Source organism: Canis aureus, chromosome 19, assembly GCF_053574225.1.
Source record: "Canis aureus isolate CA01 chromosome 19, VMU_Caureus_v.1.0, whole genome shotgun sequence".
Taxonomy (NCBI): Eukaryota; Metazoa; Chordata; class Mammalia; order Carnivora; family Canidae; genus Canis; species Canis aureus.
This window is the reverse complement of record NC_135629.1, coordinates 10,059,901-10,087,657: the sequence shown is the minus strand read 5'-3', so window position 1 is coordinate 10,087,657 and position 27,757 is coordinate 10,059,901. Positions and strand designations below refer to the sequence as shown.

At 45.7% G+C, this 27,757-nt stretch overlaps 1 protein-coding gene across 6 annotated transcripts in view; it reads right to left on the bottom strand.

Annotated features, from left to right (window-relative positions):
- The window catches only part of SRGAP3 (SLIT-ROBO Rho GTPase activating protein 3), a 252,413-nt gene that overhangs the window by 98,127 nt on the left and 126,529 nt on the right, over positions 1 to 27,757 (bottom strand). For all 6 annotated transcript variants that reach the window (XR_013357452.1, XM_077857962.1, XM_077857963.1 and 3 more), the window contains exon 3: positions 13,633 to 13,795. Coding sequence is in view for 5 of the 6 variants with exons in the window: in XM_077857962.1 (XP_077714088.1) it covers positions 13,633 to 13,795 (163 nt within the window). In the remaining variant the exon portion in view is untranslated. The remainder of the gene's footprint in view (positions 1 to 13,632; positions 13,796 to 27,757) is intronic.

Here is a 27,757-nt window from a genome sequence, read left to right as displayed (position 1 = left end):
ACGCAGAAGCAATAGGAAACCAGAAAGGAATAAAAGGTGGTCATCTTTGAATCTCTTTCCTTTTTCTTTAAAAAAACAAACAAAAAAACCCCACACATCATGTCAACATGGGATCAGCTGGCAAAAAAAATCTTTGACACAACAGTTCCTGAGTGAAATCAATTTCTTTGCTCTGTGAAAACCTTGCCATGGGTGATTGATTTATTTTTCAATGCAGGGCTAATCATGCTCTTGGAGGGAAACCCTCAGAACTGTTACTATAGGTTCTGGGACTTTATGAGCTATATTTTTTGAGAAGTTCTATTTTTAAAGAGCAAACTAACAGGTGGGTCATTTCCAATGCTAAAGTCACCCTTTGCATCTAGAAAAATAATACCATCCTAAAATGTCAGATTTTAATGAAAAGACTCCCTCCACTTCTCTAAAACGAGACCATTCTAAACAATCCTCAAGAAAATGTTAAAGCAGGAAATGTTAAAGCACTGGGACCAGTGAGGCTTTTTCAACTCTCAGTTATCCATGAGGCCTCTCTTCCACCTCGACAGGCACTACTCTAGCAAGGGTGGTCTCTCTTTGCTCTACTACATGTTCTTATGTTGGGCTAATCTTTGGGGACAGCTCATGGGGTTCTAAGCAAACAATAAGAAACACACAAAACTAAATAAAACAAAATTTTTTCTCTCCTTTAGTTCTAAATCCCACTGTGTTTCCACACTCCTGCTTGTTTTCTGAACAAATAACAAAACTTGAGACCCACAGATGTTCCCTATTTAAACATATGATATATGTACCACTGGCCATCTCCCAGAGCAATTATGCTCTTATTTCCCAAGCAAAGGCTCAAAAGGCGTGTCTCAGAGGGATGGGGCTTCTCCAGTTTGTCCTGGAAGGTCAGCTTATCCCTGGAAACAGCAGTTTGGACAGCTAGCTGGCTGTTACTCCCAGCTGTGTCCTAGCTTGCCAATAACTGGGCTGTGGGCATCCTGCCATGTCACGGCCCCTTGTCCCCAAACATCATCCATAGCCTAGTCTCTGCTCCACCTTCCATCTGAACCCTCGTTACTCTTCCCCTCTCCCCCATCATCTTCCCTTCCCTGCTCCTGGACACCTCCCTGCTTTTCCTCCCCTTCCCACACTTCTATGTCTCCTGTTGCTGTGGCTCCAAATGCTGTCATCTGCATGTCGTGCAAGAGGCTGGAATGCACACTGGAGCCCTGAACTCTTCCCCTTGTTGCTGGGGCTGGGATGAGACTGCAGAAAGCAGAAAGGCCTGGGGACCACTCATCAGAGGTTCTTGGCAGTGGTGAGCCCCACCGATGCACACTCAGGAGCCCGGCAATATCTCCATTCTCCCCATGTAATCACTCCCAGCATCTCTCTGGGATGCTGTTTGCACCGAGGGCCTCCATTTTCAGAAATGCTTATAATAACAGGCGTAAGGAAGTCCAAGCATACCTTGGAATGACTATGAGAACAAGTGACCTGACAGGCTAGGAGTTTCTGGATCTCTAGTAGTAATACTAAGTATTATTATTATCAATACTCACCGTCATCATTGTTAGTAATAATTACTATTACTACTGGTAATATTTGTCGGTGTAGATAATGACAACAATAATAGCTATGTTCATTGATCTCACAGCATGTGCCAGGCCCAATGATACCTGCTTTACAGATGATACCTCACTTATGCCTAATATGAGCCCTCTATGGGAGGCACCATCATTAATTACCCCACCCACCCACACACTTTAGAGATTAAGACACAGGAGCTGAGGGAGGGTAATTTGCCCAAGACCATAGCGCTGGGAGATGGGAGTCCCCCAACCATTCCACTCTGCTGCCTCCACTGAGAGAGTTTGCACTCTCTGTGCCTTCAGAATTTTTTTCCCCAAACATTCCAAAATAATTATAAAACATGGATACTCCTCTGCCTTTAGTATAAAAAGCACACTGACATTTACAAGGCTCTGCTTTAGATCATCGTAAATATCAGATAACACACAGTGCCGAGTGCCATTTTACAGAATCTTTTGTTATCCGTGACCAAGTCCCTGTCCTCCCCTGGCCTCCAGGTCAAGGCAGAAGGAGATGCAGTGGAATGCTGGCCTGAGTCTCTGTGGAGGCAGAGCATACTCAGGAGTAGTCTTTCTGGACTATGTCCCTGATGTCAGCCTACATTTCTTTTTTTGCCATGAATCTCTTAGAGATAAGGAGAGAAAAATTTGGAGAGAGAGAAGGGCAGTCTGTCCTGGAGAGCATGACAAAGCTATCTTCCTGAAGAACCAGTATCTATGAAAACCCAAAGCCACTGAGTTTTGAGCTGTTTTTTCCCCTCTCTACATGATCTTCAAGGTGAATACAAATGTTGCCAGGCTTATTTGTTGGAATCAAAACATTATTAATCATTCATTACTGCTGCGTCACTGACCCAAGACCTCACTTTAACCTCCTTGTCATTTCATCATCAGATCTTCTATTTCATTTGCATTGTCTGTGAACGAGATGTCAGAAGGATTGCACTGGCACTTCAAAAATGTCTGTATCCAGGGAACCTGGTGGTTCAGTCAGTTAAGCATCCGACTCTTGATTTCGGTTCAGCTCGTGACCTCAGGGTCATGGGATTGAGCCCTGTGACAGGCTCTGCAGAGCCTGCTTGTCTGCTTCAGTGCAGAGTCTGCTTGTCCCTCTCTCTCTGCTCCTCCCCCGCCTCTCCATCTCTCTAAAACAAATAAACAAATAAATAAATTCTTTGAAAAAATGTCTGTACCTTTCTATTCACCACTTTTGTACCTATTCACCCATCCATCAATCTACTCATCTACCCAACTATTCATTCATCTATCCATCTATCCATCTACCCATGAGCCCACCACCCATCCACCTCTCTACTTGCCTATCCATTCCTTCCTTCGTTTCTATTCCCATATTACCCTCCCTGATCCAGGCTCCTACTACCCTTCCCCACTAGTCTGTGTATTAGCGTGTATCTGTAATAACATGTAACTGCGCTCCCTGAGTTCAGCACCTCTCTTTCAAAGCTATTAAACACACCAAATTAATCATCCTTAAACTTGGCTCTGATTATGTCATTCCCTATGCAAGAGTTTTCAGTGGTTCTCCAATGTCTAGAAAATAAAGCCCAACTTTTCATTTTGACATCCAAGGGCTTCTTCATCTGTCTCCAACTGGTCTTTCTTTCCCCCTCTCCCCTTAATTTCAGTTCTCCAATATTTCAAACATACAGAAGAGCAGAGAGAACAGTAACAAATGCTCATGAACATGCCATCCAAATTGGATTTTTCCATTTTGGCTTCAAAACTGCTCTTAGAAAGCAAAATGTTACAATATTCAGATACAAACGAAGCATTCTTCTTCCTCTTTCTTACACCCTTATTCCTCAACTGCTACTTTGCAGCTAGTATGTCTTCTTACATAGCCCATCTTTGCATAGCTTCAAGTCACACAGGTGTCTAACAATATAATCAATACAAACCATTACCTTCTGTTTTAACTTGTTTAAAACATCATAGCTTTCCTTGCTTTTTTCACCAACATTGCATTTTCAAGTTTTATCCATACTGATACATATAGATCCAGTTCCTTCTTCTTAAGGATTGTACGCTATTCCATTGTATGGCTGTAGCTTATTTAGCCATCCCTTTCATGATGAACATTTGGGTGATTTTTCTTGGTTTCTTTACTATAAACAGTACTGTAGCAAACGTCCTCATACAAGGTCACTCTGTGTATGTGTGTGTGTGTGTGTGAGAGAGAGAGAGAGAGAGAGAGAGAGAGAGACTAGAATATTTTTAGATTATACTCAGAAGTGGAATTGCTGGAGCATAGGGTATGTACATCTGCCTTCACTGTTGCTAGATACTGCCCAATTGTTTTTCAAAGGGGCTGGACCAATTTGCATGTTTACTCGGAGATTATGAGAGCCCCTGTTGCTCCACATTCTTGTCAGCACCTAGGATTGCCCTACCCATCTAATGGGAGTCAAACTGGGTCTCATTTTGTTTTCTGTTTATTTATTTGTTATTATAGGAAGACTTTTTTATTTTTGTAAAATGGCATTTATCAGTATTTTTCTTTCCAGTTGTGTTTTTCTAGGTTCTTTTTAGCAGAAGAAACATTCCTTTTTATGTTTCTTTTCCTACCACCAAGGTTTTAAATATAACCTCCTACATTTTCTTCCATAGTTTCAAAGATTTGCCTTTTTTGTTTTAGTGCTTTAATCTATCTAGAATATATCTTTGTGAACTAAGGTAGAGGTCTTATTTTTCTATATTAAAAAATATGTGTGTGTATGTGTAAGATCATTTCCTAAAAATAACCCCCAAAATGACAACCAGTGGAATTCACTCTATTTCTGAACAGTCTACCCTACCCCCTGACCAACCCATATCGCACCACTGTCACATACTGTGCTCTCATTTGCAAAGGGTTCGGTTTTGTCTAATTAGTCAGCTTACCTAATACTGCTCTAGTATTGCCTGTTTTGCTATCACTTTAGAGGAAATCTCAATATCTGATAAGGCAAACACTTCAACAAAAATAAAAAAATATAACCTATAGACCTTATTTTTCTATCACACAGCAGTAAAGTTAGAAATTAAAAGTACAAAGCTTTAAAAAAAAAAACCTTTGGAACTAAAATAAATATAATTCTGAATAATTCATGGGTCAAAGAAGAAGTTGCCATGGAAATTATGAAATATTTATATCTGCATGACCATGAAAGTATCACTCATTAAAACTTCTAGGATGCAGCTAACTTGTAGCATTAATGGCATTAATTTTCAATTATTCTTATTTTCTAATGTATGTACTTTTTAAATTATATTTTCTAATTGGACATAGCTGACACACAGGAACACTATTAATTTCTATAACCAGCCATCTTGCTGAATTCTCTTCAGCAGTAAGTATGATATTTGCTGTTGGTTTTTGGTAAATATCCTTTATCAGACTAAGGACATTCCTATTTTTTCTGATTTGCTAAGAGTTTTTGTCGTAAAACAAAACTGTGAAAAGTCAGAAGTATGCCTTTTAAAAGTCAAGAATACCAGGGCCCCTGGGTGGTTCAGTCGGTTAAAGGGCCTTACTCTTGATTTTGACTCAAGTCATGATCTCAGGGTTCTTGGATCAAGCCCCACATCAGGCTCAGCACTCCGCAGGGAGTCTGCTTCAGGACTCTATCTGCTCTTTTGCCCTTCCTCCCACTTGCTTGCTTACACATGTGCACTCTCTCTAAAATAAATAATCTTTTCTAAAAATTAAAAAATAAAAGTTAAGAATACTACTTCTCTCCCATTTCTCTTCACACTGTACAAGATGGGAGTCCTAGCCAATATAATTAGGCAAGAAAAAGAAGTAAGAGGTTATAAAAGAAGAGAAAAGGCCACTATGATTTAGAACTAATCAGTGAGTAGCTTCCAGAGCATATTTTCTTATTTCTGACCCTTTATTTAACCTATGCACCCTGAATAAAATATTCCTTCATTCCATCTCTAAACTTAAGTCTCACTATGTTCTCTCAAAATCCCAGTAACTATCCTAATAATAGCTAATATTTATTGATTGCTTACTGTGTACCAGGTAGTGGCTCTATATCATCTTTTTCAACCCTTACAACAACCCCATGAAGGAGGTTATTATTAGCTTCATCTTGAAAATGACAAAACTCAGAAAATCAAGATTAGGCTGAGCTCACATGGTCAGAAAATGGCAGAAGAGGGATTGAGTCAGAGAGTCTGTCTGCAGCCCTAACTACTGTACTGAACAGCAACACTAACCTACCTGTTCATGATACAGGACCTAGACATTTCTGTCCACCAGCTTTTGCTTTGGTCTGGATTCCTGTGTCTGACTTTTCTCAAATCCCTGCATATCTTTGGGACACAGTGATGAGCCACCCAAGTCCCTTTCAGGAACAGAGTACTTAGTTCCCTAGCTTCGAGTGCTGTTGGCAGACATCACAGCTGTCGGCCCTCTTTGGAACTGCTTTAAAGAGGTATCTGCTCAAGATCATGCCCCCTTCTGGGAGCAATAAGAAGGTATAAAGGCCCAGTCTCCTCACCCTACTCAGGAGAACTCAGAAGGAACACTCCAGCTTCAGAAGTCCCCCAAGGAGTCAACTGAGGCTTTAGTAGTGACTACACCGTAGCCCAACTTCTCCATTCACTGACTCTTGCTTTCCTTCCTTTCCTTCTGCAGGTGGGGATCCCCAAGAGTACTTGCTAATATACTCCTGCATCATAATCACTCTGTTAGCTTCCTGGGGAAACCACACTGGGATAAATCCTAATCCTTCAAAATCCACTTCAAATGCTGCATCCCCAGCATAAAACCTTCCCTGAGCCCCAACCACCAGCCCAGGTTAGAAGTCCTCCTCCCTCTGGACCAATGTCCCTCTTTATTGTATTTGAATCATGGCTACACGCTTGTCTTTGTTTCCATTCTACAGTGTGATCTCTCAGAGAGGGCACTGTAGCTGACTCATCTCTCTGTCTTCTTTAGCAACTGTCTACCACCAAGCATGGGCTCCAGTCAGACACATATGGACACAAATCTCAGCTCATCTTTATCAGCATCATGAGGCTCCTTCATCTGTAAAATGGCATGATGACAGCATCTTGTACTTAGGCTTTAAGAATTAAATATCTATGGAATGCTTAGCCCAGAGTCCAGCACACAGTAAGTACTCACTTTTTCTTTTGTTTGTTTGCTGTCTATAATTATTGTTTACCTACGGTCATGATAGCACTATTATGTGTTTATTGAATGAGTTGGGAATGCCCAGTGGTGACCAGCCCAGCAGGCTCTACTAGCAGAGTGAATGCTCACGACCTCATCTCCCTGGTAGCCAGTGGAGATTGGCTGAAGAGCTTCCTCATTGCCTTGGCAGTTTGCCCACTTTGCTCTCTCTCTCCATGCAAGCCTCCTAGCTGGACCTGCCAGCATGCAAACCCTCACTCTCTCCTGCAACCAAGAAGTAAAAAATAAACTTGGCTTTGAATCCAAGGCCATTGGTGCTTTTGATCTTGGTTACAAAGCAAGGCAATTATTGGACACAAAAGCCCTGATTTATTTATGAAATGCGACAGACATCTTCGAGGCGGGAACGAAAAAGCTCACTGAAGACCAAGACCTATTGCCACACAGTGAATGGCTGCTTTCAAACACAAGCCCCCCAAATGCCTTCTCATCTCAGCTAAGAGTCTTTCCTCATTAGTGCTTCCTCCAGAACACCGCAGTTCCCAACAATCAAATTCACTTCACGGCCAGGCAAGTAATTAAATTCTGCAGGCATCAGAGCATAGAATAATGGATGGCTATTGTTAAGGAGGCTGAGACTGAAATGGAATGAATGGGCTTCAAGGCCCCATCTCAGACACCGTAGGGGCAGGAAAGGAGAACAGGCAGGATGCAGATGGAACCTCCCCGCTGGGGCTCTGCAGGGGCTAGTGGATTCAGTACAGGAGCTGGAGTGGAAAACCTGTGTTTGGGGCCAGACTGTGCTGACCAGAGGTAGGCCTCAGTTTCCTCATCTGTAAAACAAGGAGGTAAGTCATCCTCCATGTGTGGTCCCAAAACCAGCAGCAGCAGCAACAAGGAGCTGGTGAGAAATGCAGATTCTCAGGCCTCTCTCCACCCTACTGAGTCAGACACTGTGGTGATGGGGCCTAGAAATCTGTTTAACAAAACCTCCAGGTGGTGTTTCTAATGCTAGAATTTGTGAACCACTGGTAGATAAAGTTTAAAAATGAAGCCACAAATTAAAATGCATAAAGGGCCAGGGAAGCAAAATAAAGCAGCCAACCAGTTGTGCTACACTAGGCAACAGCAGGGACCCCGGGACAGTGGGGACAGTGTGCCCTGCTTAAAGGGGCCAGCAGCTACTCAATTCCAACCAACTACTACCAAGTATGAACCCATATGGATCTGATATTGGCAAAGTTTCTTTCTTTTCTTTTCTTTTTTTTTTTTTTTTGAAGATTTATTTATTATTTGAGAGAAAATGTGTGCGTGGTATGGGGCAAAGGAAGGAGGGATAGGGAGAGAATCTCCAACAGACTTCCTGCTGAGCATGGAGCCCAACATGGGGCTCAATCTCACAACCCTGAGATCATGACCTGAGCCAAAATCAAGCATTGGACACTTAACTGACTGAGCCCCTCACATGCCCCTCAGAGCTTCTTATTTCTGAAGAGAAACACAAAGCCCTGATTTTTATGTGAAATTCCACAAATTTTAGTATTGTTTTAATTTTTCTTAATATAGTGAGGGCCACACATAATATCCTTAAGAACCAAATTAGCTGAAGCCTGCCATTTTGTGGCCTCCCTTTTGAGTTGCCTTGGACCTCTATCATGTACTCTACTCACTGTGCTCTTGACTTTCTCCAAACACTGAACTCTGAACCTCTTTCCCCACTTGGCAGACTCTTTTTTTCTTTTCTTTTTTTTTTTTTTAAGATTTTATTTATTTATATGAGAAAGCAAGAGAGCACAAGCAGGGGTAGCAGTAGAGGGAGAAGGAGAAGCGGCCTCCCCACTGAGTAGGGAGCCCTATGTGGGGCTCAATCGCAGGACCCTGAGATCATGACCTGAGCCAAAGGCAGACACTTAACCAACTGAGCCACCCGGGCACCCCTTGCAGACTCCTATTCACCCTTCAACAACACTCAACTCAAAGCTCACTCTGTGAACTCATCCTCAATTCTCTGACCCACTTTCCACCTCTTCACTAAGAAGGCAAAGAAGAATCAAACATGGGGTTAAAGAATTGACACAGAGCAGAAAGTAACATGGGGGAGATATGAAGCTATAAAACAGGCTTCCCCCACAGAGGAGGACTTAGGACCTCTTGGAAGAGTTACCCTATTGCTGCTTGAAAAGTCACTTAAATAGGGATGTCTGGGTAGCTCAATGGCTGAGCATCTGCCTTTGGCTCAGTTTGTAATCCCAGGGTCCTGGGATCCAGTGCTACATCAGGCTCCCTCCAGGGAGCCTGCTTCTCCCTCTACCTATGTCTCTGCCTCTCTCTGTGTGTCTCTCATGAATGAATTAATGAATGAATGAATGAATAAATAAATAAAATTTTTAAAAAGAAAAGCAAAATCACCTAAATAAAAACACTGAACCCATTTGACCAGAGTCTAACAAAATGGAGTTCTGAAAGACCAAATATAAAGAAACACAAGTGCAGAATTCATAAGATAGATTAAAAAACAGAAAACACCCAGGGATTCAAGCAGGGCGCTCAGAGGGAGCCAACCATGTGATGAGGCTAAGGTCAAAAAGGCAAATGCCTGCACAGGTTTCATCATTAGAAATATTGTGTCTAGAGAGCCCTGCTCTACTCCTAGCTGGTCAAACCTTCATGTAGTATTCCGAATGGTTCTGAACATTAACTTGTGCAGGCTGGAGAAGCCTGGGACATGACATAGGCGGAGATAAAACACAAAGCCAAGTCACAAGGGAAAACCGAAGGGACCTGGAATATTTACCCGGAGGTGGCAAAGACCTGGCTGGGTGGTCATGATTTCTGTCCTCGAGCCACTGACAAGTGTCCATGTGGATTGATCTGTGCAGCCCTCAAGATGTGACCAGGACCATAAGTATAAACACTGAGATTTCATCTCAACGTTGGGGAGAATTTTCTATTGATCATGGTTATCCCCAGATGGAATGAGCCATACTGAGAGGTAATAAAGACCCTTTATGAGGCAAATCTAGCAGAGGGAGAATGACACCTGCAGAGGATGATAAAGGGACAGGAACAGAGGCCTATGGACATCTATTGTTTTATTTCTCCTTTCTCTTTTTTTTTTTTAAAGAGAGGGAGAGCAAGAGCAAGCAGGTAAGTGTGGGGGGTGGGGGGACAAGAGCAGAAGGAGAGAGAATCTTAAGCAGAGCCTGATATGGAGCTCAATCTTACAACCTTGCAATCATGACCTGAGTCCAAATCAAGAGTCAGATGCTTAACTGACTGAGCCCCCCAGGTGCCTCTTTCCTTTCTTGTAAGAGGACCCTGTGGGTTAGGTGGAACTGAGTGCACACCCGGCTTCAGGGGTGGGATATTTCCAGGCCTGGTCAGTCAGAGCACTGCGTCTCGCTGCCCACAGGTGCAGCTTCAGGAGTGCTAGTGTGACCCAGGATGGGCAACCAGATCCCGTGAGACTCAATTCTGCGAGAAGGGTGCTCTCACTTCCCATGGGACTTTGTTTTTTTTTTTTTTTTTTTTTTTGGTCCCATGGGACTTTGAAGCTGGTGGGATATAAGCCGGGAGCTGCAGGGGGTCATGTGGTTCACACATGGAGACAGACTATGAGAGAGCCCTTCACCCCATGCCTAAAATATTTTAGAAAACAGAAAAAATTGGAACAGAGTTGCAGAGAGATGGAGTTCTTTTGTGCTCCTGGCACCCCCAGGCCTGGAGCCAGCCTCAGCTCTGGAGATCTAGTAAGTCCCTTTCCTCCTTCAAGCCTGCGGAGCTGGGTTTCTATTGTTGGTTACCATAGAAGCCCTGACAACTATGATGGCCTCTAAGGTCTCATCCAGTTCTTTTAGCTATGATGAGTCTTTGACACTTAAAGCAAGGGCCACTGGCATGCATTCTTCTACCAGCCCACAGGAATCCTAGGATGGCTTGTGGAATGTGAAGTGCTGCCTCCAGTCTTAAGAAGAGAATGCACTATGAAAGGGGAACTGGAGAATCACGAGGAGGTAAGTTATGAAGTCAAAGAGCATCCTGACCCAAGCCCATGAAGGACACCTGGCCTGGAAGCTACTCCCACGTCCTGCAGATGCATGGGCAGAGCATGACTTGGTGGTATGGTGAAGTAACACCCACCCGAGTGCTAGGACCCAGCTCAGGAACGGGGCGGGGGGCTCCATTCTTCAGGGTCACAGGTGAGCCACCAATTAGTGAGCACCTGCTGGATGCCAGGCCTGTGCTGGACACTTGGCCTACCTCCACTCTTCAGAGCAGCCTCCTGATGCAGACACTGTCACAGCCTCCATCTCCCAGATGCAAAAGCTGAGGCTCTGAGACTCGCTCAGGTTCGTAAGGCAGTGAGGGGCAGCTCTGGGACAAACTGCAGAAGCCCAGCCATACTGCCTCCTGCTGGTGATGACTGTGGGCCAAAAGAGGGCAAGTCTGGGTTCTCTGGCAGGTTTGCAGGCTCGACCTCCTCATCTGTAGAATGGGGTGAGTGACAATCCCCTCCCCAGTCTCACCAGGGGCTGGCCTCGCTGTTGTTCTGAGGTCTGCGGGAGCTATTAGTACATAAGGAGTGCAGCCTCCGTGCCCAGATTATCTATAACTGATGTGACACAAAGGGATCGCATTGTGCTAAATCAACCAGCCAGGCCCGTCCCCAGCTCTCTCCTGGCCCACAGGGGCCAGGTCGCTTCCTTTGTTCTGCAGGCACCGGCCTGGTAACGAGGCAGCCAGAAGCTCAGCTGTCGACCTTTTTTCATTATTTTCTACCCTGTTAACCTCTATCACCAGTGACGCTGCTGTCAGACTAAATGAGAACTGAAAAGATTTACCTCACGTGTCCCAGGCCTCAGTCAGGAAAAAAGACCCTTCATTTCCTAACAGCCCTGATGACCCTTTCTCTGCGAGTCACTCCCATCCAGGAAAAAGATGTGACAACAACATCAGGCAGGGACTTGTGACTAGACCAGGTGATTGGAATCACCCCAGTATGGCTTTGCAAAGCGCTGTGGGTTTTTTATTCTTTATTGCATTGTATTTACCTTCATAATTATGTTTGCTTACACAAATATTAAACTTAGACGTTTCATAAACACGGCCCCAGGAGGAACCCAGTGTCTATTGGGTGGTGGGAGAGAATGAGTCTGTGATTACAGTTCTTTTTTTTTTTTTTTTTAATTTTTTATTTATTTATGATAGTCACAGAGAGAGAGAGAGGCAGAGACACAGGCAGAGGGAGAAGCAGGCTCCATGCACCGGGAGCCCGACGTGGGATTCGATCCCAGGTCTCCAGGATCGCGCCCTGGGCCAAAGGCAGGCACCAAACCGCTGCGCCACCCAGGGATCCCTGTGATTACAGTTCTGCTGAAGAAGTCATCCTCAAAGTGGACAATCCAAATACTGACCACAGACAGATTATTACATTTCCAATCAACTTGTCCTCTTCCTCATGCTTCTAGCAATCCCAGGGCACCTAATCCCTAAAATTGGCACCTGGCAAGAACAAATGAGCTCAATAATTTTACTAGTAACACTCTGATGGACTGGTTGGTACAATGCTGGCCAGCTTTCCTGAACACTCACTCTCTGTGCCTTACTTGTGGTTAACGTCCCCATAGTCCTCCCTAAGGCCCTGTGGGTCTTTTTATCTCCATCTCACAAATGAAGAAACTGAGGCACAGAGTTAAAGTAATGACATCCAAAGACACACAGCTGATAAACAATGGAACCAGAATTATGAACTCAGATATTTAAGAATTCTGGACCCAGAGACCACACCCTGAGCCACTCCCTCAATAATACCTCCCCCTCCTTCACACGCAGTTTCCTTTAACCCCCACACTGCCCTGGGAAGTAGGTGATCTTAACTCCTTTTGATAGACACAGAAGATGAGGCTCACAGAGGCTAGAGGACTAGCCCATTTTACAGAGAAGGAAACTGAGGTCCATAGAGGGAAGTTCAAGTCTACAAACAGTTCCACAGCATCTACTTTGCTAGGCACTGTGCAAGGGGTTGGGACACACAGACCTCAGGGTGCATACAAGTGACTGCTCCCTGCACTCCTGACTTCTGGGCATTTTTAGGGTTAAAACTTTTCTGAAAACAACCAAGTACTTTGTCAAAAGCCTTAAAAATGATCAAGCTTTTGACCCAAAAATTCTTGTTGCAGAAACCAACTGTAAGATAATAGCAGTGAATGTGACAAAAGTATATATATACAAAGAAGCTCACCACAGTGTTAATTGGAAAAATAGAATAATGGAAATAACATGAGTGTTCAACAATAAAAGATTGGTTAAATGAATTAGGATAAGCTATATCACGAAACACTATGGAATCATCAAAAAATGGTACAGAAATATATTTATTGACCCGGGAAAATTTTGTAATACAGTGTTATATAATTTATTAGGTGACATAAGCAGACAGTAAAATCATATATGTGGTCTCATCTCATTTGGGAAATGTATACTGGAAAATACATCAATATGAGAACTTACAGAAAATGTATTTGCCTATGTATATATAAAGAAATCCCTATGGCACCAAACTGATTATTACAGAGTGTTAACATTCCCAGTGATTTTCATTTTTGTGTGTGTGCTCATGTCCATTTTTCCAAAGTTCCTACAATGTACATCTAGTACTTGCCAACCCTGCAGAGATTTTTATTTTTGTGAGGGTGGTGGCTAAAGTGGCTAAGACCACCAGCCATATCTAGGACTCAGACTCAGGGTCTGGGACACCACATCCAGCCCTCGGCCCCTTGCACCCTGCAACACACCTGCCCTCTTGGTCTCATGTCCCCAAACTACATCCCACCCTGGCTGCCAGTGTGTCATGGTCAGCCTGGGGCAGAGATATCTGAGCACAGATATTGGGGTGGCCCGCTTGCCTACCTTTTTGAAGAGTCTGATGACATCCTCGCTGATCTGTGAAAGGCGGACGATGACGTTGTTCATGAAGATGTCGTTGAGGGTGGCATGATCTCGACTCTCTCGCCTGGTCTGATGCAGGACCAGATACCAACAGTTCACAGGTGAGAGGAGGTACTGGTCCTTTCTGTGGAAACCAAGGCAGCTCAGATTGGCCTCAATGGAACTGTCATCCATACAGTGTTCTGCATTGTCATCCACTGTAGCTCTTTTGATCCTCAAGGGGCCCTTTCAAGTTCAGTTTCATTAGAACACAGTTACAGGTGGTGAAGAAATTCCCCCAAGGTCCCAGAGCAGTATTGGGGCAAAATCCAGGTCTCGTGGCTCTAAGATCTATCCCATTCTCCTCTCCCATTGCATGTGGCATCTGCTATGTGCATCACTCCCTTCGGGCAGAAGCAGCCTTCCCTGGAGCTAAGAAATATTCAACCAATTGTGTTTGAAATACTCATATTAGTTCTAAAACTATGCAGTGGAAAAACAAAAAGTGGACTCTTCCTTTTCCCTTCCCTGCCCCCCGCCAAGCCCCTTTGTCCTCTCCCAGGGCCAGCCTCTGTCTGACCCTTGGAAACACATGCCTTTGTCTCTCAATGAAACTGGGGGCTTGGAGGGTTTCAGGTTCTGTATTTGGGAGGATGTTAACCCATCTTCCCAAATGGGATGCTTGGGTAAAGTACATACAAGACAAATCTCTCTCCTGTTACCACTGATAAATTCTTATCATCCTCTTAGCTGGGTGTTACACTAAAACAGGGGTTCTCAAAGTGAGAACCAGAAGCAACATCAACCTCAGACCAACCACATCACTGGGGATCTTATTAGAAATTCAGATTCTTGAGCCCCACTCCAGACCTGCTGAATCAGAAACCCTAGAGGTGGTAATCTGAGTTTTAACATGATTTATGCTAAAGTCAGAGAACCACAGTTCTATACACCATAGTTCCCCAAGGCTTGAGAAACGGGATGTTTCTGAAAAATGAAATGAGGGAATATCCCTTTCTTGTCTACACTTTCCCAAAGGCCCCTCTGTTATCTTCAGTAAAGAGTATATACATCCTATTCTCCAGGAAGAAAGAGGGAAGCGTAATTAGAGACCAAAATCAAACCCGGAAGCTCATGTGGCCACATGTGGATTGTGCTATGTTCTTGCCCTCTAACCCTGATTCTTTCCTTCCTCCACTTCCTAGGGTGGGAAGGAGATGTTGGATAGGCATGAAGAGGAGGACAGGACCTCCCGAGGGGAGGGTTGTGGTCTCCAAGGTCCCCCAGCCCACTCCAAGGGCTGATCACAGATGCACTCAAGCTACCCACCGTCAGCGTTTCTGAGGAAGGGAATTTTGCTAACTCTCACTATGACCACCTCATCCTCCCACAGCCTAAGGGATGTGCTGAGAGTGCAGCCCTGACAGCCTCTGGGCACCCATAGCACCCCCATGCCCCACACCCCACCCCCAACTCCTAAGCTTGGGAAGGGCAGGTGAGGAGGGGCCTTTGACTTATAGGAATTTTCTTGCTGCTACCAAGTGAGCTGAAAAATCTATCTAGGCAGCAGGCATTGAGGGGAAGGGAATTTGGGTTACAGGATGGTTATGATAGAAAACACCTAAAGAAAATGGAAGGGACAGGCTGCCACAGAAAAAAAATGAACAAATTGCTTCTTCACTTATAGCCTAGAGAAAAGGCTAGAACATGAAAATTCAATGACCCAGCCCAAATCCCACAGCATTTACTCCATCAGGTCTCAGGTGGGCCGTGGGTGACGGTTACACAGATGTGCCTTGGAGGGGCGCCTTCTCAAGTGGCTGAGGCAGAAGAAAGGATCCCGGTGGAAGGTAATGAAGTGCTATAATAGAGATCACACGCAGAGTGTCAGTTCTGCTTGAGAGGTTGGAGGAGGCACCGCTCTCCTCCTGTGCTCTCCACATCGCGGGCACACAGTCCCTTTGTGCCAGGTGCCCTTCCACCTGGGGCCTTCACGCATGCTGTTCCCTCCATCTGGAATCCATGAGCCCCAGACCTTCTCTTTACTGCCTCCTCCTCTTCCTCTAGGCCTCACCTCATGGTACCTTTGCAGAGAGCACACCTGTGACCACACGCTTAGGCATCGGTTCTCAGACTGCGGAACCCGGGCCAGCAGCATGGGCATCAGTTGAGAACTTGTTGGACATGAAAGTTCTCAGGGCCAGGCCATTTAGTAAGACACCCCATTTGTAAGCCCAGCATTAAGGTTTGAACCAGCCCTCTGGGTGTTCTAACACACTCAGGTTGAGAACATTTTCCTTAAAGGAATTTCCATTCCCACCCCTCACCGTCAAGTTACTTCAAGGAGGAACTGTTCTGTTCCTGGCACCATATTCAGCACCCAGTAATGTGCCTGACTCATAGTAGATACTATGGATATAGTATATGTATAGATACTATAGTAGATACTCATGAGAAAAGTACCCATTTGTGCTGGGCCTTGAAGAATAGATAGGACTTTTTCAAACAGGCAGAGGCGTGGGGGAGAGAGAGAATTGTAGACAAGACACAGGGCACCAGGGATAAAAGATAGATAAGTAGCTCAGTAGAGCCAGAACTTCCAATATGTTAGGGGAAGCCTGGTAGGACATGAGGCTGGAGAGACAGATTAAGGGCTTAACTGTAGGTGGGCTAATGAGCTTGGAATTTATTCTCTAAACCACATGGGTTCTCTTCCTGGGCTGCACACTAGAATCATCTGAGGAGCTTTAAGAAAACACCAAGATTAAAAAAAAAAGAGAGAGAGAGAGAGAAAACATCAAGACTCAGGCCCCATCCAAGAACAATTAAATTAAAATCTCTAGGTGTAGAGCCTTAGTATTGGTATTCAAAAAAATATCTTCTATACGATTCTAATGTGCAGCCAGGGCTAAGAATGCCTGGCAGGCAGAGAAGAGTCATGAAAGTTACTTAAGCAGAGGTATGATCTAACCAATGTGAGTTTGGCTCACTGAGGGCAGATTGCAGGAGGGGTGGGTGCGTGGGTGGGTGGATGCATGGATGGATGGATGAAGGGGTGAGTGGGTCAACAGATGAGTAAGTGGATGGATGAGTGGAGGGATTAGTGGGTAGATGGATGGGTGGAGGAGTGAGTGGATGGATGGGTAGATGGGTGAGTGAGTAGGTGAATGAGTAGATGGGTGGATTGGTGGATGGATGAGTGGACTGATAGATGGATGAGTAGATGGGAGGATAGATGGGTGTGGGCATAGGCATGGGGCTGGAAGGGAAGAGGACCAGGCAGGACTTGTTCAGTCCAGAAGAGAGGGCCTGGGCAGGTGGCGGTATGGCCAGAGAAGTCTGGTCCTGAGAGGTACCTCAACAGAAGGACAGATAATCTTGGAGACCTTCTGGAAATAGAAAGGAAGGAGGAGGAGGGTGGAGTAGATAGTGATTCTAAGATTTTCTGGGTGGATGTTGATGACACACACTGAGATAAGAACTGCAAGGGAGAAGCAAGTTCGGGCAGAAAACATTTTGCACATCCCATTTTTCACTGCTTCCTAGGTGCTGATAGGAATGGAAAGATTAAGGAGAGATGAGATAATTGAGCTGTTACTTAAATTACTTCAGGGGATTAGCTCAGTCTGAGATGCAAGAATTGAACAGCATCAGGGAATTAAATGTACAAAATTTATGGAAGTCACAGCCAGAAGGTGAATTTCAAGTGGGAGAGAAAGAAGACAAGTGATCTTGAAAGGGTCCAGAAGTGCTGGGATGACTTGGGGACCGTTAAATTAGGTCACCTGGTCAGAGAGACTCTGTAAGAGAAAGACAGAAAGGACAGTGCTTTCCTTAGCAGCAGCTGTGGGGAGGAGGCAATCTGAGCAGTCTCAGACTGAATATTGCAGGGAAGCAGGGGGCACAGAGGCAAGAGGGAGAAAGTTACCTGAAAGTGATGAAGACTCATCAATCTAGAGAGAGCGGCTGCTGGGAAGACCAGGGCCTTGAGTCCTCTCAGGCTTCACTCACTGTGCGTGTGTGTACATGCGCACGCACACACCCAGGGCACAGCTAGTCGCTGAGCATGCAGCAGGGACCACAGCAGGCAAGACCCTGCTCCCACAAGCCTTCTGCCCCCGTAAGGGGGACCCACACGGGAACAGAGGGTGATGACACAGTGTCCTGAATGCAGTGATGAGAAGGAGCTGTGGAGCAGAGGAGGGCCCCCTTGCCCACATTTGCTGGTGAGGTGGTGGGTGGCTTCCCAGAGGAAGCACTTTCTAGACTGAGAAAGGCTACAATGGAGTTTGAAAGGGCAGAGCTTTCCAGCTGGAGAAATATGGTGAACAAAGGCCCAGAGAGAGGCCGGAGAGAGCATGTGGGTGAGTAGAACATAGTCAAGGGAGGGCTCAAGCATGTTCTGGGGTAGAGGTGGGAATGACAAATGAGGTTGGAGCAACAGGAAGAAGCCACATTGCCAAGGACCTTTATAAGTCCCATTAGAGTTTGAGCTTTGTCCTCAAGTCAGTGGGGAGCCATCCAAGAGTCTAGAGCAGAGGAGTAAAAGGGTAAAATTACATTTGCAGACTCTTGCTTTGAGTACTCTATGGAGGATGGGCTCAAGGGGGCCAGGAGAGAAGTCGAGGGATTCAAGAAATACCTAAATAGTGAACTGGGCCTTGAGACTGAGCAGACGGGGGTGGGGAGGGAGGAAGAGACGTCCACGATGATTCCCAAGTTTCCCTGTCTGGGCACTTGGAGAGCAGAGGTGGCATCTGCTAGGCTGAGGGGGAGCAGGACAGTGGTGAGGTAGGGAGGGAAGGAGAGGAGCTCTGTTTGAACATGACAAGTCTAAAGGGCTTATGGAACACCCAGATGGTGATATCTGAGTGGAGAAACAAATGGAGAAGCTGGTACCAGGCAGCCGGATGGTATCTGAAACCATGGAATGATATGGAACTCTTTACAAATGTGCATGACCATGTGGCAGAAGAGGCAACTCCTTGGGAGGCCTGGCCAGGCTGTAGCTGGAGGGATGGTGCAAGGCCGGGCTCCTCCCCTCCTCCTTTGGTCACCTAGGATGGGATGAAGGGCCAGCTCATCCTTCTCTGCAGAGATGCTGCCCCACGCCTGTCATCCAACCAGCGGGTCCATCCTCTTGCTCTATCCCAGCATGGGAGACTGTTTGTTCCTCTCTCCTCACTTCCTCCTAGCCCTTGTTCCCTTTGTGTGGGGCAGCTCATTTGTAGACTAAAAGGCTGGGGTGAACAGCACTGTCCACAGCCAGCTGCAGAGCTAACCACTCTGTGGAGAGCTGCCACTTGTGGTCTTGGCCACAATGGTACCAGGTTCTCCTGGATCAGAAAGAAGAGGCAAGAGCCACAGATGGGACCCAGCACGACAAAGCAGAAAGATGCCTGGACTTGAGGGTGGGTGTTCCACCTGTGTCCAGCACACTGCCTATGTGACTTTATGCAGGTCACTTAACCCCTGTGGCCTGGCTACTCACACTACCATTAGCCTTGGGATTAGACACCAGAAAACAGCTCCATGGTCATTCATTCAGCAGTTCACCGACTCAACACATTTTAATTGAGTATTTCATATGGGCTAGATTCCAGGGACATAATTTTGAGCACAACAGACTTAGTTCCAACCTCCATGGAGTTTATAGTTTACTAAGGGAGACAGACACCCCTTGAGGAATCCTGCAAATGCATGTCAAGTTAACAACTGCAGAAAGTGCTAGAACAACAGTATGTTGCCATGAGGGCCCAAAACAAGGGGACCTGGCCTGCGGGTCCCTGAAGTAATCCCTGAGGAAGGGGTGTTTAGGCTGGACTCTAAAGAAAGAGTGTAGGGGGAGGTGGGTAAAGGGAATGGGGTTCAGGGGGAGAGGCCCCAGCAAAGGGAACAGATTGGGCAAAGGTCAGGGGAGTTTGGTACAAATAAGGAACTGAATAAAGGCCTACGTGGCTAGAGCCCAGGAAGCAAGGTGGAAGAGGGGACAGGTGCAGAGTGTTGAGGGCTCCAGCCAACAAACACATCAGTCACCATCCCACTGACCATCTGGATTGTACGGGGACCACAGGAAGAAGCACCCAAACCACACACAGCAGACCTTTTTTTAGGAGGTTACTTGTCCCTTGCCATTTCTACCCGTTGTGGCCACACTTTTAGAAGATGTCACAGTGAACCTGACCGGCACTCCCCCTCAAGGCACATCTTGAGCAGCCTTTCTACTTTTCCTATCTTGCATCCCAGTGTCTGTCTATGCAGCAGGCAGAAGCTGCTGAGCTAAGGCATGATGTGAGAACTTTCACATATACATGTATATATATTTTCTTTTCTTTTTCTTTTTTTTGGCCAAAAAACAGCAATGAAATTTTCTGGTGAGTCACAGCTTTCTTTCTTTGGCTAGGGGAGTTGGCTATGAAGCTCCATGAGACTGCAGCTAGAGAGGCAAGGCCTTGCCGAGCTGGTGAGCTAGGGAAATGAAATTAGCAATGAGCCAGCTTCTCGGCTGGAGGCTGGAAAATTCTGCTTAGCAAACAGAACCTATTTCCAGGCCTGCAGAGCCCCACGCTTGCAGATGAATCCAAATCCACTGCCCTGGGACTGTGGATCCTCTGGGAGAGAGGCAAGCTCGTGCAGCTGACACCATCCCCAAGATGCCAGATTCCTGCCTCTGGCTTCCTGCTCTCCTCCAGGACGTCCTTGGGTCTTATATTGGCTTGCTCAGTGGGCTGCCAACAAAGTTGCCCCTGAAAATAGCTCCCTCAATTAGTTCCAGCGCCCAAAGGATATGGGTAACTTCTTGCTACCTAAGCCACCCAAAGCAGGATTTGGAATTCACTGCCCTTGCTTGGAGGATGATTCATTAATTCCACAAATATTAATGGAGTCCCATTAATGTATTTTTGTGCCAGGCAATGGTAAGCAAAAGGAATCATGCTTCCTGGCTCATGGAGTGTACAATCCAGTGGGGGCCTTAGGTGAAAATCAAATACTCAAATAAACAGAAAATTGCATCAGTAGTAGGGGCTATGAAGTAGAAATACATAGTATCTCAAGGGTCTTTATGGGGGGTTATCCCGCCCCAGGAAGGTGGAAATGAGTTGACCATGCTGGTCTTTCTTGTTACTGAGACCAGTTGAGATGTTTCTCCTGCATGAGGCCTTCCCTGACTCTCAGTGGCTCCCTGATCTCCAGCACAAAACCCTATTTTATTGTCATTACTGCACTACCATTCCTGAGATTTGTCCCACTCATTTACTTCCTGTTTCTGGTCTTTGACTCCTCTCAAGCTTACATCTGTTATGTTCACCACCATTCCTCTGGTGCCAGGCAGGACTGGGCACACAGTTGGCTGAAGAGATGGAAAGCATCTCGGAGGATAAGTTGAAACCAGAAAGACAGGCAGATTTCAGCATACCCCAGCAGCAAGTGTGAAGGCTCTGTGTGCATGGATGCCTTGTTACACTGAGAGAAGGTATGTGTGGCCAGAAGGCAAAGGGGAGGTGACCAGGGGTGGAGACGAGGCCGGAGAGGTATAGCATGAGCTGGAGCCCTGAAGAGCATCTGGGCTGGCTACCACTGTACACAGGGCTGCTGTACCACTATGGAGGCTCAAAGAGCAGAAATGTGTTGTCTCGACGTTCTAGAGGCTACAAGTCTGAGATCAAGATGTCAGCAGGGTTGGTTCTTCCTGGAGACTATGAGAGAGACCCTGTTCCATGCCCCTCCTCGACATTCTGGTGGTTTGCTGGCAATCTTTGGTGTTGCTTAGCCTGCAGACATATCACCCAATCTCTGCCTTTAAGTTCACATGATGTTTACCTTGTGTGTGTGTGTGTGTGTGTGTGTGTGTGTGTCCAAACTTCCCCTTTTTATAAGAACACCAGTCATGCTGGATTAGGGCTCACCCTGATGCTCATGTTAACCTGATTGTCTCTTTCCAAATAAGGTCACCTTCTAAGGAACTGGGGGTTAGGACTTCAACATGTGAATTTGGGGAGGACACAACTCAACCCATAACAGGCTGCTGTCACAAGTGGATCAAGAGCCCAAGGAGAGTTTATGTGACCACTCAGGCGTCTTTCTTGTAGTCTGTCAGAGGAGTGAATGGGCCTGTGATGCAGAGGAAAAGTCTGACCCCATCAGCGGCATTCAAGGCCAGTCCAGCCCTTTCCCTCAGCCCCCCTCTCTGCTTGCAGAAACCTTCTCCAGGCAGTGGACAAACCTCTGAACCAGGGATGGGTTTCTTCATTTATCTATTTTTTGCTTTCCAAGGAATCTGAAGCCATTGTACCGGGAGTGGGAGAGGTTCAGATCCTGACTCTGCTGCTAACCAGCTGTGTGTTCTTGGGCTTGTCACTCTGCCTCTCTGAGGCTTTACTGTCTCATCTATCATATGGGTGGGGGAGCAATTCAGCAGCCAGGGAGGGCCTTCAGATACTGACAACATCAGCTGTATTTTCCAAAACCTAAATGCATACACATGATCTGACAAAGGCTTTTTTTGTTCCTGATTCCCCAACTTATTTATTTGAAAAGCCTCTTAAGAAGGATAGATGTGAAAAAAATGAGTGGCCATTACATAGACCCTTTTGTGTATTTAGTTTCAATGACAGGACAATGAGGCTACTGAAATCTGAGAAGGGGGTAGCTAGCTCCTCCGAGCTCCAGGTGTCCGTGCCTTGGCACCTGTGCACATTCCGTCTTCACTTGCTTGGAATGCCTTCCTCTATTCTTGCCACATGGTGAAAACCCACTCTCCAAAGTCTTGTTCACAAGGCTCTTCCTTCATGGATTCCTGAGATCTGTCTAAACCGCTCATGTGGATCTTCTCAGATTGTTACCTTTGGATATCTTTCATGTTGTTGCAAGCCCCACTCACATGTGTGGAGCTTGTTCCCTCACTTATTCAATAAGCCCCTTGAAATCCAAGGAACAATTTCTTGTGTTTCTTTGTGGGTTTTTTTAATCTAATTTTTAAAATTTATTTGAGAGAGAGAAAGCATGAGCAGGAGGGAGGGGCAGAGGGAGAGGGAGAAGCCAACTCTCCGCTGAACAGGGAGCCCCATGTGGGGCTCAATCCCAGGACCCTGGGATCACAACCCACGTGGAAGGCAGACGCTCAATTGACTGAGCCACCACCAGTCCACTACAAGTCCTAGAATCACATGGTCTAAGATGAAAGCTCTGTGACCAAGATGATGCAGAGCTGGTCACAGACCCACTATTGCTCAGGCTTGATTCCTCAGAGGAAAAATCTTGATGATGTTATCAGAAGAAAGGGAGAGAGATGCTAAGCAGGAAAGAAAAACAGACATCTATTCTGTCATCCCGTGTGAAGAATGGGACCCTAGATGAGGGAGGGAAGGCTAATTCTGAAGGGAGTCACAGAAACATTTGCATTGGGCCTTGAAGTACACATAAGAGTTTGCCAGGTGGAAAGGACAAAGACGGGAGCATCCCTGCAGGCAGAGTAGACTGAGAGTGAAGTTGTGAAGTCAAAACAGCATGCAGATTGTTCTGGAGCTCACTGCCTAGGGCAGGACTGAGGGAAGGCACAGTGGAAGTGGAAGCAGTTGTGGCAGGAAGGAGCTCATAGGTCAAGCCTGAATGAAGGTCGTAAGTGGCCCATGATGAGATCATTGGGGCAGGAAGGCCAGCTGGGAAGCAGAGCAGCCATCCAGGTGAAGGGGAAGAGTTTATCCTGGGGCTTTGCCTTAGAACCACCACATGGCAGATGGTAAATGTGAGTTTTTAAGGCAGGGAGAGCCAGCTGAAATCCACTGACTTAGAAGCTACCTTTTGGCTGATGCCAGCCCTGAGACAGAATGATTCTGACCGGGAAAGACTACATCTGCTGGGTCACCTGACTGAGGCAGGATCTGCTCACCCAAGCTGGGTGAACTTGAGGAGTTAAACCTTTTCTTTCCTTATCTGTAAAACAGAGTTGCTAACACCTGCCTCACAACAGTGCCATAAGAACTGAATGAGGTAATACACTGGATGCTCTTAACATCAAACCCAGTATATGATAATTATTACTGTCATCACTAGTATTACCACTAGCACCTCACCAGGTTGTTAGGAAAAATCCAATGACAGATGTGTACTGACATATGACCCATGGTAGGTTTTCATATGACCCATGGTTGTTTTTCTTCCTCCCATTACTACTTTCTCCCACTCAAGCTCTCATGTATACTTCAAGACCCACTACAAATGGGCCTGGGACTCCCCCTCCACCCTGGGGAAGAATGATTCACTCACTCATTCCTCACACTTCAAAGTAATGGCACATTGGGTCTGGTGTCCAGCAGCACTTTTGAGTACCTCCACCTTAAGCTTGCTAAAAGTATTTTGGTACCAGAATGAAAATCTCTGCCCCATTAAGCAATGCCTGGCCAGCATCATCTTCTCTTTCCCTGCAAACCCCTTTGCCTTGGTTTATCCATCTGCAAAATTAGCGCACCATTGTGTATGCAGTGCTAAGCAGAGGAAGGGCCCTGACCCATGGTTCCTCTGGTCTGTTCTTTTACCAATCACCTGGGGATCCAAAATCAGGGCTCACCCTGCCTGGCCTTCAGGTCCCTTGTGTATCAGGTGGGGATGATGACACCTTTTCTGACTCTCAGTTCCACCAGGATTCTTAGGAGGATGTAAGCAGCTAAGGCTGGGGAGGCAATCTGCAAGTGTAAGGTACTGTATAATTTTCAAAGGTTATTATTAAACTATTTGTTTAATGGAATTGAGTCAAAAGTAAACCTCTGCGTATTATTGCTTATTAAAATCTCCTTCATTACCTGGACACCTGGGTGGTGCCATTGGTTAAGCATCTGATTCTTGGTTTCAGCTCTGATAGTGAACTCAGGGTGGTGAGACCGAGCCTTGCATTGAGCTCTGTGCTCAGTGAGGAGTCTGCGTGGGTTTCTCTCTCCCTCTGTCTCTCCCTTCGCCACTCATTTTGCATGTGCTTGCTCTCTTGCTCTCTCTCTCTCTCTAAAATATGTATTTTTTAAATCTCCTTCATTAGGGACGCCTGGGTGGCTCAATGGTTGAGCATCTGCCTTCAGCTCAGGGCATGATCCTGGAGTCCCGTGATCGAGTCCCACACCGAGCAACCTGCATGGAGCCTGCTTCTCCCTCTGCCTACGTCTCTGCCTCTCTTTCTCTCTGTGTCTCTCATGAATAAATAAATTAAATCTTTAAAATCTCCTTCATTACATTAACTATTTTTTTATTTTCAGAATAAAATTTAAATGATATGCATGTATAGATCTATATAAAGTATATCATACATAAATAAATCACACCCTGGTTAGGACTTGGAAGTTGCTGATTGCAGTCTCTGAGGATTCCAGGAAAGCTGGTACAGGATCTAGGAAAGGGCCAGAAGGACAAACATAGAAGGAGAAGAAGGCGTAGCTGTTGCAAAGACCCCTGTTTTGGCTGAGACTCCTGCTTTAAAATTTCTCCCAGCAATGAAAACAGAAAGGTGGAAGATGGACAGGGTAACAGGGTAGTGATGCAAGCGTTCACTCTCCAGGAAGACTCAGAAGGGGCCCTGGGGTGTCCTACATGGCTGCAGGATTTTTGCCATTCCTGCAAACCCACAATACTTAATACCTCCCTGTTTGCTGCTTCATTTTAAATGAATTTTAAATTCATTTTAAATGAATTTCTTTACCAAGAACTTTCCCTAGTCTTAGTTAAAATAAAATTTTAAAAGCCAGCATCACTTGCCATAAATAGAAAAAGTAACTTCAAGGAAAACAAAACAGCATCGTTCAATCCCCAGCAGATGCTGGTGCCTGAGATCTGCTCTCTATTTGTGAAAAGCCAGATTAGAGAGACATTAGCAACACACTAGTTACCAAACTGAGACTGTCTCCTTCAGCCAACCAGAGAGACTAAAAGAACTGAAAAGATAATTCAATGTTTATAGTTCATGTGCTATCAGTGATCCCACTCTCACTCATTTTGAAGAGATCCAGTCTGGTCTGACCATCCCTCATGTTGTAGTAATGCCCATTTAAAATATCTGACCTTTATGTACACAACTCCACGGATGGGAACTCACATCCTCAAGACAGCCCTTTCCCTTGCTGGACAGCTCTAGCTACTGGAATGTTCTCAAGGTCAAGGTGAAGTCTGTGTCTCTGAAGATGCTATCCTTGGACTTCATCTCTCTCCTTTTGTAGCCACACAAAGCAAGTCTATTTCCTTCATGTGTTTGAAGAAAGTATTTGGCAGTATCTTGGTCTTTTCAGTTATTCTTTCAAAAAACTTCTATGATTGATTAGAGAGAGAGAGACTAGAAATGACCCCTTGCCTTCAAGTAGCCAGCAGACTGAAGTAGAAGAACTGGATATGAACTGGATCCTTCCTTGATAATCTGATAATAATAATGGGAGTGACACACAGATCACCATGGAAGGCCAGAGGAGGAGCAGCTGACTCTGCACCAGGGATCTATGGCAGGGGCTTCCCAGAGGAAGTGAGCCCTGAGCTGACCCTGCTGAGATGAGCAGAAGCTGGCCAGGAAGAGAGAAGGGAACTTTAAATGCCCACACATGGAGTGGTCTACACTGATGGGTGGCTCTCAGTAAACACTAAACCAGCCCCGGGAGGTGAGGGGATACCCAAAGTCATGCAGCTTGAAGCAGATATTGAAGCTTAAAGCATGCATTTTAGAGCCAGATCAACCAAGATTAGAATTCTGTTACTTATCTGCTCTAGCTGTGTCCCTCTGGGCAAATTACTTAATTTTTCAAAACCTCAATGCTTTCAACTAAAAAGGTCACAACGTTTGTCACAAAGTTAAATGAGGCAATGCATGCAAGACACCTAGTAGAACACCTGGCTCATGGTAATGTGGATGTGATGGGTATCTGAAAGATAAAACCATCTGCACAGCACAGGCACCAAGTGATCAGGGAAGATCTGGCTGGCACAGTGTATGGGAGAAAAGCAGCTCTTGGAAAGTATCACTGGAAAACTATTACTCATGTGATACTAGTTGTAGGAATAGTAGCTATGAAGGGAGACAGGAGCCCCACCTGGAGGACCTTCCCTTTATCCCCACCTTGTTCTAAGCAAACCTTTTCATTCAGAATCTTCTGCACAGTGATAGGCTCAATTTACCTGCTACAAAAAGTGCTTTTCTGCTTAGGATTCCCCTGAGAGGCTGAATCTAAACTATAACATGTTTTTAGGGACATACTACGTATCTGTGAATAAAGGTTAGTTGCTCCCTGGAATCCTCCCTCTCAAATGCTCTGTCAAGCTGAGCGATGCTGCAGACCCTTTCTGCATACAATATGGAACATTATTCATTAGCTAGTCAAGCACCTCCAAGTTCTCTCCAAAATCTGACTTTCCCAATTCTAAACACATTTGAATAAAATTCTCTGTTGCTTCCCCCCCCCCGCCACAGCTGTCCAAATAACAGCAACAGAAAGCATTTTTCTCAGGTATATCCCCTGGAAGGTAAGAGATATCCAAAACAAAAGGCATCAGAATAGAAGTGACCATCATCTCATACACAGAGCACTATTTGCATGTGGGGCTGGTATTCCAGGTGGAAACCTGGAGCTGGGCTAGGACAGGGCTTTTCAAACTGGGGCCCAAGGAGTGTAGTTTGGCGAAATGTTCATCAATATTAGAGGGGAGAAAGAATCCTGTGGCCAAGTAGCTTTCAGAAAGAAGTCAACAGGCTTACTTACTGCAAAACTTCTCAGCCTTCCATATTCTAATGTGTGTCAGGAATTGCAAAGAGGGGGTCTGGAGTGGGTAGTTAGCTGCCCCTCACTGTATCGTATCTACCCCACGCCACCCTACCCACAGCTAGACATCTCAATGTATCTGTGTCTTCAAAAACCCTCCCCTGGAGGAAGAAAAAGTGTTAGTTCTGGCAAACCTCTGGCTTCCTAGAACCACCCAACTTGTTTGTAGGACATTCACCTACCCTGAGAGGCAGGTTTTAAGCCCCCGGTATGCTCCCCCCACCACCACCACACAGGACTCCTGCTCAGGAAAGGGCTCCAGTGCCAGATCTTGAAAATGACAAGCCAACCTCAGGCTAGGGCTGGCTGGGAAAGAGCAGTGGATT